The sequence below is a fragment of the Jaculus jaculus genome, chromosome 13 (genome assembly GCF_020740685.1).
Source record: "Jaculus jaculus isolate mJacJac1 chromosome 13, mJacJac1.mat.Y.cur, whole genome shotgun sequence".
Lineage (NCBI taxonomy): Eukaryota > Metazoa > Chordata > Mammalia > Rodentia > Dipodidae > Jaculus > Jaculus jaculus.
Genome location: NC_059114.1, coordinates 6,413,294 through 6,426,003, shown reverse-complemented (window position 1 = coordinate 6,426,003; position 12,710 = coordinate 6,413,294). Strand labels below are relative to the sequence as shown.

General features: G+C 52.7%; 1 protein-coding gene across 1 annotated transcript in view; it reads right to left on the bottom strand.

The window, feature by feature from the left end:
• Positions 1-12,710, bottom strand: part of Myo18b (myosin XVIIIB) — a 240,474-nt gene that overhangs the window by 193,437 nt on the left and 34,327 nt on the right. The window contains exon 11 of the mRNA XM_045132589.1: positions 11,012-11,156. Coding sequence (XP_044988524.1) covers positions 11,012-11,156 — 145 coding nt within the window. The remainder of the gene's footprint in view (positions 1-11,011; positions 11,157-12,710) is intronic.

Genomic DNA, 12,710 nt, shown 5'->3' with positions numbered 1-12,710 from the left:
CAGTGAGACGTCGGGAGAGCGACGCTAGGTTTTTTTATGATCCAATAAGAAACACTGCCTCCCCTCAGGACTGGCAAGGCAGCATTTCGGCCACTATAGGTGTTCTGGGGAGCTTAAGCAGGTCCCCAGAGATGACACTTCTATGGACAAATCAGGTTGTGCAACCTCAGATGGACCCAGCAACTTTGCTTGGAGGCAGGACTTCTCAGAGCCTTGCCAATGTCCACATGCACTGGGGAGTCACAAGAGGAAGGCAGTAGGGGGCAGAAGGGCTCCCAAACCAATATGGTCACGAATCCAGAGGGCAGTGGAGGACAGGCACACTCTCTGATGTTGTAGGGTGCTGGGAAGAGCCAGAAGCCAGAGGTCCAAAGACACCTTCAGCATAGCTATGATATCTAAAACAGGAAACGTCATCACCTCTCTGAGCCCAAGTTTATTTTCTTAAAATATTTATTTATATGTACATTTATTTAAGAGAGAGAGAAAGAGGGGGGGAGAGAGAGAATGGGCACACCAGGGCCTTCAGCTGCTGCAAATGAACTACAAATGCATGCACCACCTTGTGCATCTGGCTTATGTGGGTCCTGGGGAGTAGAATCTGGATCCTTTGGCTTTACAGCCAAGTGCCTTACCCACTGAGCCATCTCTCCAGCCCTCTGTGTTTCTTTCCTGTAAAATGGGGTGGCTGCTATCTCACTGAGATGCTGTCTGTGAAGCTGCTGGGCTGGTTCCCCACGTAGATGCTCAGGCTAAAAGACTGAGAGTTCATGGGGTCTTCAGCCAGAAGGTGTCCGCCACCCGGAGTGACAGCTGGAGCAATGGCACAGAGCGACCAGCAGCAAGTCCTTCAGTGACCTGACTGGAGACACTGTGCTAGCAAAGCAGCCACCAGGAGAAACTCGGTCCTAGTTGAGGCCGATCCAACACCCCTTCCATAATCATGTGCCCCTCGTCATAACAGACTGCATGGGGGAGCATCTCTCAAACAAGTCACTAGAACCCTTTGAAGCTGCTGCCTCCATCATTATCATCCCCACCATCACCATCACCATCATCATCATCATCATCATCATCACTAGCACTCCATGGTGTTGTTGAAATGACAAAGGCTCTGAAAGCAGCGCCTGGCACCAGGACAGCTCTGAGTGATGTCAGCTGCCTCTCTTTTGTGGGAAATAGAGGCCAAAAGAAGCCAGGCTTTCATGAGGCCACTAGAATGGCAAGCCTCTTGGAAAGCTAGATTCCCTAGTATTCCAAACACACACACACACACACACACACACGTGCGCGCGCACACACGCACACACACACGCACGCACGCACGGCCTGAGGCTGCTGCCTTCCAGCCCAGCCACTGCGGGGAGTTCATTTTTTTAAATTATAATTGTTTGCATCCCAGGGCAGCCATCCCAGTTTAATGAATGAACTCAATATGCTCAGCAAACACAGCCTGTGTCCAAGAATAGGCCCCCGGCACAGCTTCCGGGCCGGCAGCCAAGTCACCAAGCTAGGGCAGGGCAGACGGGCACAGCTTTAGCCTCAAGGAGCACTTGGGAGGGCGAGGAGCTGGGAGGGGCCTCAGGAGGCCTGGGTCCAAGGACAGATGGATGACATCTCCAGGATGCCTGCCCACTCTCAGCCAGGGTGCTGCTGAGGTCCACCACAGCAGCGTAGGGTCTTGGGTGAGAACCTGCGGGGCGGGGGGACCTGTTAGACAGCTTAGGCATGCTTTAACCCAGGGCATATCTCGGGGACCAGACTGGCAGGAACCGAGGCCCTGGGCCTCACGTGCAGAAGGAGCCTACCCAGCTGACTCAAGCCCCCATGACTTTCCTAGCTTGGGTTTCGCTGCTTAGAGCACCCCTCCAGTCACGGGCTCCTGTCAGGGGCTCTTGCCCCCCCCCCCACCAGGGTCACCAGCACAGTGGTCTCAGGTTAGGTCTCTTGAATGGGTTGAAACTTTGTCTTGGAACAACGAGGAAGCTGCGAACCTGCCACTTCAAAGAGCACAGAGAAGGAACACAGAAAGAGAGGTGACATGATGGAGAGACAGGGTGAGGTAGAAGAGGGGAAGGAGAAGGGCAAGGAAAGAGAAACATAGTGGGGAGGAAAAGGAAGAGTGAGCCAAACATTGGCTCAGGGAGCAGAAGATCAGGGTTCTAGTCCCACCTCCCGTTGCTGTGGGACATTAGCAGAGTCCCTTGCCTTTTCTGGGTCTAGGTCCCTCCCCTGTACAAAGAAGTCCCAAGGTGCCCCAGCCTCAGCCTTTTCAGTACTTGCTTCCGCAGTCTATTAAGGGTGCTTTGGAGACTAGGTTGGTCAGACGCCCTGACTTTTGCAGGAAGGTCACCCCCAGCAGAGCTCTGGGCCAGCCCAGGCTCTGGGAGGCTGAGCTTTCCCCCCAGGGTCCCCAGCCCATAGTCCATCGCTGGACATGCTGGTCCTCCTGACTCTGGAACTCCCCTGCCATGCCTTAAAAACAGCTGGATAAGCCGGGCGTGGCGGCGCACGCCTTTCATCCCAGCACTCAGGAGGCAGAGGTAGAAGGATCGCCAAGAGGTCTAAAAGAGGGGTCTGGAGAGATGGCCCAATGGCTAAGGCACTTGCCTGTGAAGCCTAAGGGCCTGGGTTCGAGTCCCCAGTACCCACATAAAGCCAGATACATAAGGTGACTCATGTATCCAAAGTTCGATTACAGTGGCTAGAGGCCCGGGTGTGCCCCTACTTTCTCTATTTCAAATTAATTGATTCATTAATTAAAAGAAACAGAACAAAGGATGCGCCCCAAATTATTCACAATGCTCACCTCTGGGGGCTGTGGGATCGGGGATATGGACGGACCCTCATCGACTCTTTGTTCTCTTGTGTGCCTGCATTTTTCGGGGCAAGCCACCTGTCATTACCTACAACACGTGCTCTGCCATGGGGGACACGGCGAAGCCCCCGTCAGGGCATGTGGGTAGTTACTGCTTTGCCTCACAACCGTCACTTCTTGCCAGGGCCTTGCCCCAGCCTGGAGCGCCTCTCTCTGCCTCCCCCACCCCCCCGCCAGGGAAGCTGGCTAATCATGGCCAGCAGAAGATGGAGGGTGGAGTCCACTTGTCATCACTGACACCATCTCTTCTTCCGGCAGGCAGGCATCTCTCGGTCGCTGACTCACACACAGCCCCATCCATTCAGATGCCTCCAGGAGGGCAGGCAGGGAGCCGCAGACTGCGTGCGGCCTCCCCTCTTTCCACCACCCGGCCCTCTCCACTTCGGTATGGTTTTGCCTGGCATCTTTTCAGCGATGACGCAACAAACAGGGTGGCACACGTGGGGAAGGACAAATAAGCCCTGTGCCAGCTTTCAGGGAGGAAAGGTAGTGAGCATGCGGCCACCGAGCCTGGCATCACTCACCCTGGCTGCCATCTCGGGTTCTGCACACCGCCGTCATTTTTGGTGCTGTGACGGGGGGGCTGGCGGGCACAGTGACAAGTGGTTCGACTTTCTGGGGAGAGCTGGGCCCCCCAGGAATTGGAGAGGATTAAAGATGCAGCTGGCTTCTCCTCTCCTGGTAGGATTTGCCAGGGGGGACTTGCCAGACAGCTGATGGGCTACGGTGACAAAAAATAGCAATATTAACACGAGAGCAGGACTTCAACGTTTGGGTCCAATGGTGCCGGCCTCACTAGTGCACATAAGGGGACAGCCCTGGCCTGGTTCACAGATGAGAACACCAAGTCCCAGGTCAAGCGAGTTGCCGCTTTCTCGGTGAACCTGGTACCAGCACAAGGGTGAAGGAGACAGACCCAGAGGACACTCAACTCCTACCAAACCAGAGATCCAGAGACACAGGGGCTCCCAAGACCTCGTCACTGAAGCAGACCTGAAATGAACTCAACATGGCTCAGGGAAATTCGTAGAAGAGGGGGCGGAAAGAATGTCGGAGCCATAAGTTGAGTCATTATGCACAGAGACATTGCCTCTCCCCCATAACTGAAGGCCACCCCCACAACGCGACACCCACAGTCTGCAGGGGGGGTGAAAGGGAGAAGGATAACGATGGTACCGTCATGGCTGTATACACACTATATACGTAACTAATAAGAAAAGATGGAGAAGACCCAAATTAATAAACTTGAGAATGAGAAACATATTAAAAGTATATTCCTATGGGGGGAAAAAAGAACTGAGGAATACGGCTGGAGAGATGGCTTAGTGGTTAAGACATTTGCCTGCAAAGCCTAAAGATCCATGTTTGACTCTCCAGAGCCCATGTAAGCCAGATGCACAAGGTTATGCAAACACGCAAGGTCACACATGCGCACAAGGAGTTCAACTGCAGTGGCTGCAGGTGCTGGCGCACCAATTCTCTCACTCTCTCATTTAAAAAAAAAAAAAAACTTAAAAAGAACTGAGGGATCCTCTAGGGAAAGTAGGGGGAGACAGGGGCTGGGAAGGGGAAGTGGAGAAAGCGGGGCACCCGATTCACCAGAACACTTCCAGGAACGAGTGAGAGGGATGAGCTGGAAGGGTTTCGGCAGCTTGTCCTCGGGGAGTGATGGGACCGGAGCGGGCTGGGGCAGCGCCAGGAAGGAGCTCCGGAGAAAGAACTCACTGCAGCCGCGTTCAACCCCGTGGGGTCTGGACAGCTTCCCCGGTTCTCTTCCCTGGTCCTCCCACATTGTCCCAAAGATGCATGTGGTCTGTAAGCATTCAGCCCAGGGATCCCAGGATGACAGGAGCAAGCCCAGCCTCCCTCTGGAAGGGACCTGCTGTGTGAGGTCAGGCACACCTTCTCTGAGCTCCCAAGTCCTCCTCTGAAGAACAAGGGCAGCCACAAGTGAGCACAGATGATCCACACTATCGTCACTGAGTCGATGCCCACAGCAGACCTGTGCAGTGGACACTCTCCTTAGCCCCAGGGGGAGGTGTCAGGCACCAAGACGGGATCCAGACCACCGGGGACCAGACACGTGTAGCAAGACGCCGCGGGGTGCATATGCCTTTGAAAGCTCCCAGCATTAAGGGGGCGCCAGCAGCAGCTCTCACTGCTCCTATCAGCTCAAAAGCCCAAGACTGGTTATGAGACCCCCCAAATCTTCCCACAGGGACCGATGATGTTGGTTTTAAAGGATGGTACTGGGGCTTTTTAAACAGGTCTAGGAAGCCAGGCCCACAGAGGAGCGTACCATGCTAGTGAAGGAAAAAAGAAACTTGATTAATGAAAATGACTCTTACTATATTTCAAAATGATCTGTTATGACATGAAGCAAAGACATTTATAGACAACGGTGAAAGTCTTAATCGCTGATTTTAAAACAACCTATTATGAAATTTTCCAAGGCAGTATCATCTGCTAGATCACTGGGCAGGGCTTCTGGGCAGATCGACGATGGCAGCTCTTCTGAAAATAATTTAGAAGGTAGGCGGCAGGGGAGGCGGAGGAATTACTGTCATAATCATGTGTTAATAAAATATTTATAGACGTGACTTTCTTCCCTTCTTCTCAAGCATGTACTAGCAGCGAGGAGCAGACCCTGAACCCACATCAGAGGGCAGTGCCGCCCATCCTGGCAGGAGAGGGGACTCTAATGCTACTCAAGTGACAGGTGAGGGACCAACTTCCACACAGAGGTAAAGCGTGTTCCCCGTGAGCCCGATCCCACCCGAAGGCGGGCCGTGCTGTCTGCGGCACCGTCCCCCCGGACCCTTCTCCTCTTCCTTCTCCTTCTCCTTCTCTTACCTTCCTCCACTCCTCCCCTTCTCCTTCCATCCTTTTTCCTCCTCTCCTCAAATTCCTCCTCCTCTTCCCCTTTTCTCCTCTTTTTCTTATTTCTCCTCCTCTGCCTTCCCTTCTCCTCCAGTTTGCCCTCCTCCTCTCATTCCAATTCATCCTCTCCTCCTCTGCCTCCTCCTTCTCCTCCTCCTCCAAGCTCCACAGAGCCAGTACAGAGAGAGCAGCCAGTACAGAGAGACCCTGTTGGATCTGATCGCTACCTCCAGACCAAAAGCTGAGTCTCCCCCCCACACACCGAGAAGATCCCCTAACCAGGCTCAGCATGGTCATCCTTCCAGCCGCCCTCCGCTGAGAAATGTCCTTTTAGCGTCCACCCCTCTGTGTCTGTCGGTCACCACACTGGTGTCCTGGCCTCTCATTGCAGGCGCCTCTGTGCCTTGGTTTCTTAGCAGCAGAAGCATACTGGTCCCTGTTATGGCAAAAGGCAGCATGCTCTATCCTGAGTCTCTGTAGCCCCCCCCCCACCGGCCCTGACCCCCCGAGTGTTCAGAGGCCCACCTCACCTCCCCGCCTCTCTTCCTGACTCTACAGGGACCCTCTCCCAGATCAACTGCATACCCTGGATCCCTGTCTCAATGCCTGAGGGACTCACTCTGAGCCAATGGCCCTTGTTACTCCCCTGCAGGAGGAAGCGAACAAGGGACCACTTCAAGTCCAGTTCAGAGACCCATTCTGCCTCATTGGGGAGTCAGTGCTGGCCGGTGTAAAATTGCTAAATCCCCCACATCTGCAGGCCGCCAGTTTGCCTGCCACTCGCCCTGGCTGATGGGTTCAAGTTGAGCAGCGTCATCTCCCCCAACAACGAGGCAGCGTGTGAGCCCCGGCCACCTCTCGGGCCCTCCCTGGGCTAGGAGAAGACCTCCTGGGGATAAGGTTGCTGGAAGCCTTCATCTCACGTTCATGGCTTTGACACAACAAACAAATGGGTCCCTGGTGCTTCTGAGTCATTTTCTAAAGTGCTGCCTGTCCTGAGTCACTCTACTGTGGGCACAATGAAAGGGATGTCAGCCTGGTGCCCTCACTCACCCCACGTGACAACAAGAACTGCATTCCTAACCACGTCCGCTTGAAGCTGCCAGAGACGGCGCAGAGTCTCCCACCCACCCCTCCTGGAGTGCAGCACAGAGCTGTGCGTGGCGTCCCAGGCCCTGAATCCCAGCACTACGCCGGAGGCTCAGGTAGGTGAGGTAGGAGGATCCCTGCGAGTTGGAGGCCAGCCTGAGACTGCATAGTAAATTCCAGGTCAGCCTGGACTACTGAGCTAGAATGAGACATTATCTTGAAAGAAAAAAAAGTGTAATTTAATTGTTACGGCAGCCACAAGAGTGCATGTGGGCATCCCTTCATGGGAGATGGGCACAGACCTAGATAAAAACTCTAATGTGAGTTCAAAAGTCTGCCTCGGAAGGAGATGATTGGGCTCAGGGCTCTGCTCTGGGGAACGGATGCGTGTGTCACTTCATTAGCAGGTTATGGGAGAGGGGATGTTGCCACTAAACTGAACTCTGTGCCGCACTTCCTCTTCCTCTCTGGCCGTTCAAGACTTCTGCCAGGTTGCAGTGCAAAAGGAAGGCCCTTACCTTCCTGCTCCGGCTCCTGCTTTGAGACTGTAAGTTCAACAGAGTGCTTTTTTTTTTTTAATAAACTTCCCAGTCTTGGGTACTTTGTCATAGCAACAGAAACAGACTAAGACACTAATGCAACAACTCCAGAATCTTGAGGGGGAGGAACTGGGGACCAGAGACACAGCGGCCTTGCTGGATGTCACAGAGCAAGCCGGGGCTGTAGCAGCATGTGTGGCTTAGTTTTCCACTGGTATTTTATAATTTGAGGTTTCTGTACCCGTGCGTATGTTGTATCTGACCAAACAGGATAAGTGCAGCCAACAGGAGGGCTTGATTCCTGGCATCCTCTCCCTGATTTGGCTCCAGGTGAAGACTGGAGAACTTTTCCCAAACAGGGAGGCAGTTCAGAGGCCTGAGGTCGCCACTGTGCTGTGAACCTCTCTGGGGATGGGACAAAACAGGCAGTCTGAAATTATACAGTTTTCTGAAGGCCGAGGCATCTCTGAGTGAAAAGGAAGTTGACACTGTGTACCAATAAACCTTCATAGACAAAGTAGCTTGAGCCCAGTACAGTTACCATGTGTCTGATGTGTGTGTGTGTGTGTGTGCATGCATATGTGTGTAAGTTTCACACGGTTGAAAGCAGGTTGGAGGTGTCCCCCCACCAACCAGGCTGATATGTAGCGGTGACAGTGGTGGCTTCTATCTGCCGACTACAGTTTCGTGGGAAGAAGAGAGCGCCTGGATCGGAGATAGGACCAGAGCCCCACCCTGAAGTACAAGACCCAGACTGGCCCCAGCGAGCTGGAAACTAAAAGGGAAGTCAGGGTCCCCGGGAGGATGGTGGCGATGTGTGAACGGTCCAGGCACCAAGGATGGCCTGTCCACTGCTCAGACTGATTGTGAAGTCCCCACGGACTTCTACAATTTCAATTTCCTGACATCAAATCAGCGGGTAAACCTTTGGGACGCAAATGGATGTTGAGTGCAGGAAAGGGACCCGATGCCCACAAACCTCATAAGGGCAGAAATGCTGTGCATAGTTTCTACCTCAAGAAAAAAAGACCAGGGCTGGAGAGATGGCTTAGCGGTTAAGCGCTTGCCTGTGAAGCCTAAGGACCCCGGTTCGAGGCTCGGTTCCCCAGGTCCCACGTTAGCCAGATGCACAAGGGGGCGCACGCGTCTGGAGTTCGTTTGCAGAGGCTGGAAGCCCTGGCGCGCCCATCCTCTCTCTCCCTCTATCTGTCTTTCTCTCTGTGTCTGTCGCTCTCAAATAAATAAATAAAAAATTAAAAAAAAAAAAAAGAAAAAAAGACCAGAGAGATGGAGAGACGGCTTAGTGGTTAAGGCGCTTGCCTGCAAAGCCCAAAGACCCAGTTTCAATTCCCCAGTACCCACATGAGCCAGATGCACTGGGAGGGGGGGCACGTGGGTCTGGAGTTCATTCTCTCACTCTATCAGCCTCTCTGTTTCTCTCACTCTCAAATAAATAAGTAAAATAAATTTTAAAAAGAAAGAAAGAAAGACAAAAGACCAGATACCAGACTGGGTACCAGAACAGCAGCTGGGGGTGTGGGGGGCAGAAAGACCTCAGTTCACATCCGTGACCATCTGACAAGCAAGTCCCAACTCCATGTCTGGGTTCACGGCAAGCCACCGCCTAGGACCCAGTCACAGCCAGGAACACCCTAAACCCACTGAGCAGGAGCCTCGTTGTTTCTGACCCTTGTTGTCCCCTGAGAACCTCGTGTAGGGCCGAGAGAAGTAGAGGAGCCGGGCTGGGGCACCGGTGGTGGTGGGGGGGGGGCGGGTCTAAGAGTCTTGAGTGCCACTCATAGGAATCCTGCATGTGCCCGGCAAGCCTGGGGCAGGTTCTAAATGGGACAGTGACACAAGAGCCATAGCCAGAGGACGTGATAAAGAAGGAGTAAAGGAGGAGTGAAGATATTGGCAAGAAAGCTACTATAAAGCAAAGCTTTTAAAGAGGTGAATGTCCTCAGGTCCTAAGGTATTAACTATAAGGATCGCAGAGCCAGACTAGAAATGCTGTCAGGGGTCTTGGAGGGACAGGCAGCCAGCAGACAGTAGCAGAGGGGATGGCAGCCTAGTGGATTTCAATATGTGTGTGGTGGGGACAGACCTCCCATTGCTCATCCAAGCCTCCTCTCATAGCCTCTGGCTGCTCTGCCCAGCACACAGACACTGGCAACTTAAAAGTCATTAAAGTTGGGCAGGAGAGATTGCTGAGCTGTTAAAGTGCTTGTCCTGCTAAGCCTGAAGACTCAGGTTCAATTCCCCAGTACACTAGAAGCACAAGGTCGTGCATGCATCTGGGGTGCGTTTGCAGTGGCTGGAGACCTAGTGCACCCATTGCCTCCCTTTCTCTCTCACTCTCTCTCTCCTCTCCCTCCCCTCACTCATAAACAAATATATAAAGCATTTTAAACCATTAAAATTGCGTACAAGCCAGGCACAGTGGTGCACACCTTTAATCCCAGCACCCGGGAGGCAGAGGTAGGAGGATCACAGTGAGTTTGAGGCCATCCTAAGACCACATAGGTCAGCCTAGACTAGAGTGAGACCCTACCTTAAAAAAAAAAAAAATGTATGCAAGCCTGGGGGGAGGGGTCAGTTTGTTTGAACCCCACAACCACATAAAATTCTGGGCACTGCCACACGTTGTGGCGCACGCCTTTAATCCCAGAACTTGGGAGGCAGAGGTAGGAGGATCACTGTGAGTTCAAGGCCGCCCTGAGACTCCATAGTGAATTCCAGGTCAGCCTGGACCACAGTAAGACCCTACCTCAAAAAACCAAAAAAAATAAAATAAAAATTCTGGGCATGGTAGGCGTGTTTATAATCCCAATGCTGGAAAGGTGGAGATCAGTGGATCCCCAAAACTGCTGGCCAGCTAGTCTAGCCTAATGGGTGAGCTTTCAGGCCAATGAGAGACCCTGCCCCAAAGGAAGTAAATTGTAAATGGTGTTCGTGAGGATGACAGCTGAGGTTGTCCTCTGGTCTCCGCATGCACACACACATGCATGCACACACACACATAAAAAAATTAAATTAGGGCTGGAGAGATGGCTCAGCAGTTAAGGCACTTGCCTGTGAAGCCTAAGGACCCATGTCCAACTCTCCAGATCCCACGTAAGCCAGAAGCACAAAGGTGAGGGAAGCACAAAGGTGAGGCAAGCACAAGGTTGCACATGACCACTAGGTGGCGCAAGCATCTGGAGTTCGATCGCAGTGGCTAAGGCCCTGGTGCACCAATTCTCCCTCTCTTCCCCCCCTCCTCTCTCTCTCTCTTTCTCTCTCTCTCTCTAAATTTAAAGTACATACAATTAAATTTTCAATTCCTCAGTCACTGGCTACATGTCCAGTACTCTGTGACTGTGTGGCCAGTTTCATGGACAGCAGAGATGAGATGTCCATCGGTATAGAAGGTTCTCTTCACAACACTAGCTAGGCTTGTCTGAGGACCCGAGCTCACTTCCTTTTCATCATGGCCTGGCTCACAGCTGTCTGACCAACAGCCCCTGCCTGAGACGGGGATTTTGATAGGTGCAGACTATCCCCACCTCGCCGAGAGACAGGCCTTGTGGAGCAGCTGCCGGGGAAGACAGCTGCCACCCACATGGGCTCTGCGGGCGGGACATACCTTTGCAGGCCCCTGCTGCGCCCAGGTGGTAGATGGCTGCCAACACCTGCCAGATGGCCCGCCGCTCGCCCTCTGTGATGCCCAATGTCTCCATGGCACCCTGGAGCTGGGCAAAGGCAGCCGCCGCCTTCTGCTTGTCCTCGGGCTGAGTGAAAGGAGAGAGGAGAGAAGACACCATTACTCATATGGAAATCGGCGTGCCTGACTTGGAGCTGAGGTGGGTCTGCGGTGGGGGGGCGGGGAGGTACACAGGCTCGTATTGGTTTACCACCACAGTACGTTATCCATGGTTAAGCCCAGCAAGGCTGCGGCGGCCTCACTCCGACTTCTAGGGAAGTTTATAAACATCGTTTCTATTTCTGTGGGGGTGCAGCATGTCTCCCGGTCACCTCTGTGTTCATTCAGGACAGATTTATCCAGTCTCCACTTTGTGGTGGTCTGGGAATGTTAAGATAAGCAAGGCCAGTCCTTGACCTTGAAGCCCTCTCTAGGTAGAAGTGGGAAAATCAACAGGGTGTGAAACGGGCGACGTGACAGATGCCCAGTCTGTGGGCTAGCCGGGAGAGCCCAGCCGAACCCCAGAGACTCTGAGACAAAACTCTGATGGGAGTTTGAAAAACGAATGAGGGCCTGAGAGACACGAGGCAGCTTATGAGAGAGGAGATATTTGGAGACCACAGTGGGTGGCCTATTAGATGGGGACTCAGAAATGGGGGAGAGGACCAAGCCTGAGCTACTCCCAGAGGGAAACTGTGTAGCCCTGAGACACAGTTCAAAAAGCACACACCTCTCACCCCAGCACTTGGGAGGCAGAGGTAGGAGGATTGCCGTGAGTTTGAGGCTAGCCTGGGACTACAGAGTTAGATCCAGGTCAGTCTGGGCTGCAGTGAGACCCTACCTCGGAAAAAAAAAAAAAAGAGCATAGGCTTAAAACCCCAGCCATAGGCTAGAGAGATGGCTTAGTGGTTAAGCGCTTGCCTGTGAAGCCTAAGGACCCCGGTTTGAGGCTCGATTCCCCAGGACCCATGTTAGCCAGATGTACAAGGGGGCGCATGCGTCTGGAGTTCGTTTGCAGTGGCTGGAAGCCCTGGCGCGCCCATTCTCTCCCTCCCTCTCTCTCTCTCTCTCCTTCTTTCTCTCTGTGTCACTCTCAAATAAATAAATAAAAATGAACAAAAAAGTTAAAAAAAAAAACCAGCCATGCTGGGCGTGGTAGCACAAGCCTTTAATTCCAGGACTCGGGAAGCAGTTAGATGGATCATAGTGAATTCAAGGCCACCCTGAGACTACATAGTGATTCCAGGTAGGCCTGGGCTAGACAGCAAGACCCTACCTTGAGAAACCAAAGAGAGAGAGAGAGAAAAAAAAAAAACCCAGCCATGATGTATAAGTACTTATATTTCACCCCACTACCATTGCTGGAACCATAGCAGACATCACTAATGGATCAAGACATCATTAATGGATCAAGACATCATTAATGGATCAAGTTCCCACAGCAAGCCAATGAACTGATTCATTTCGGGACACTACCTCTGGCCACCTACTGATTGGTCTGAGCGACAGAACCAGAGCCTGTCTGCCATCGCTCATGCAGCGAAGACCTTGGCAGGTCTTTTTTATTAATCAGGAAAGAGAAAATGATGTGATCAGATGTGTTTATGGATTATAGAGTTTTGGGCGTGATTGTTCTCAGATT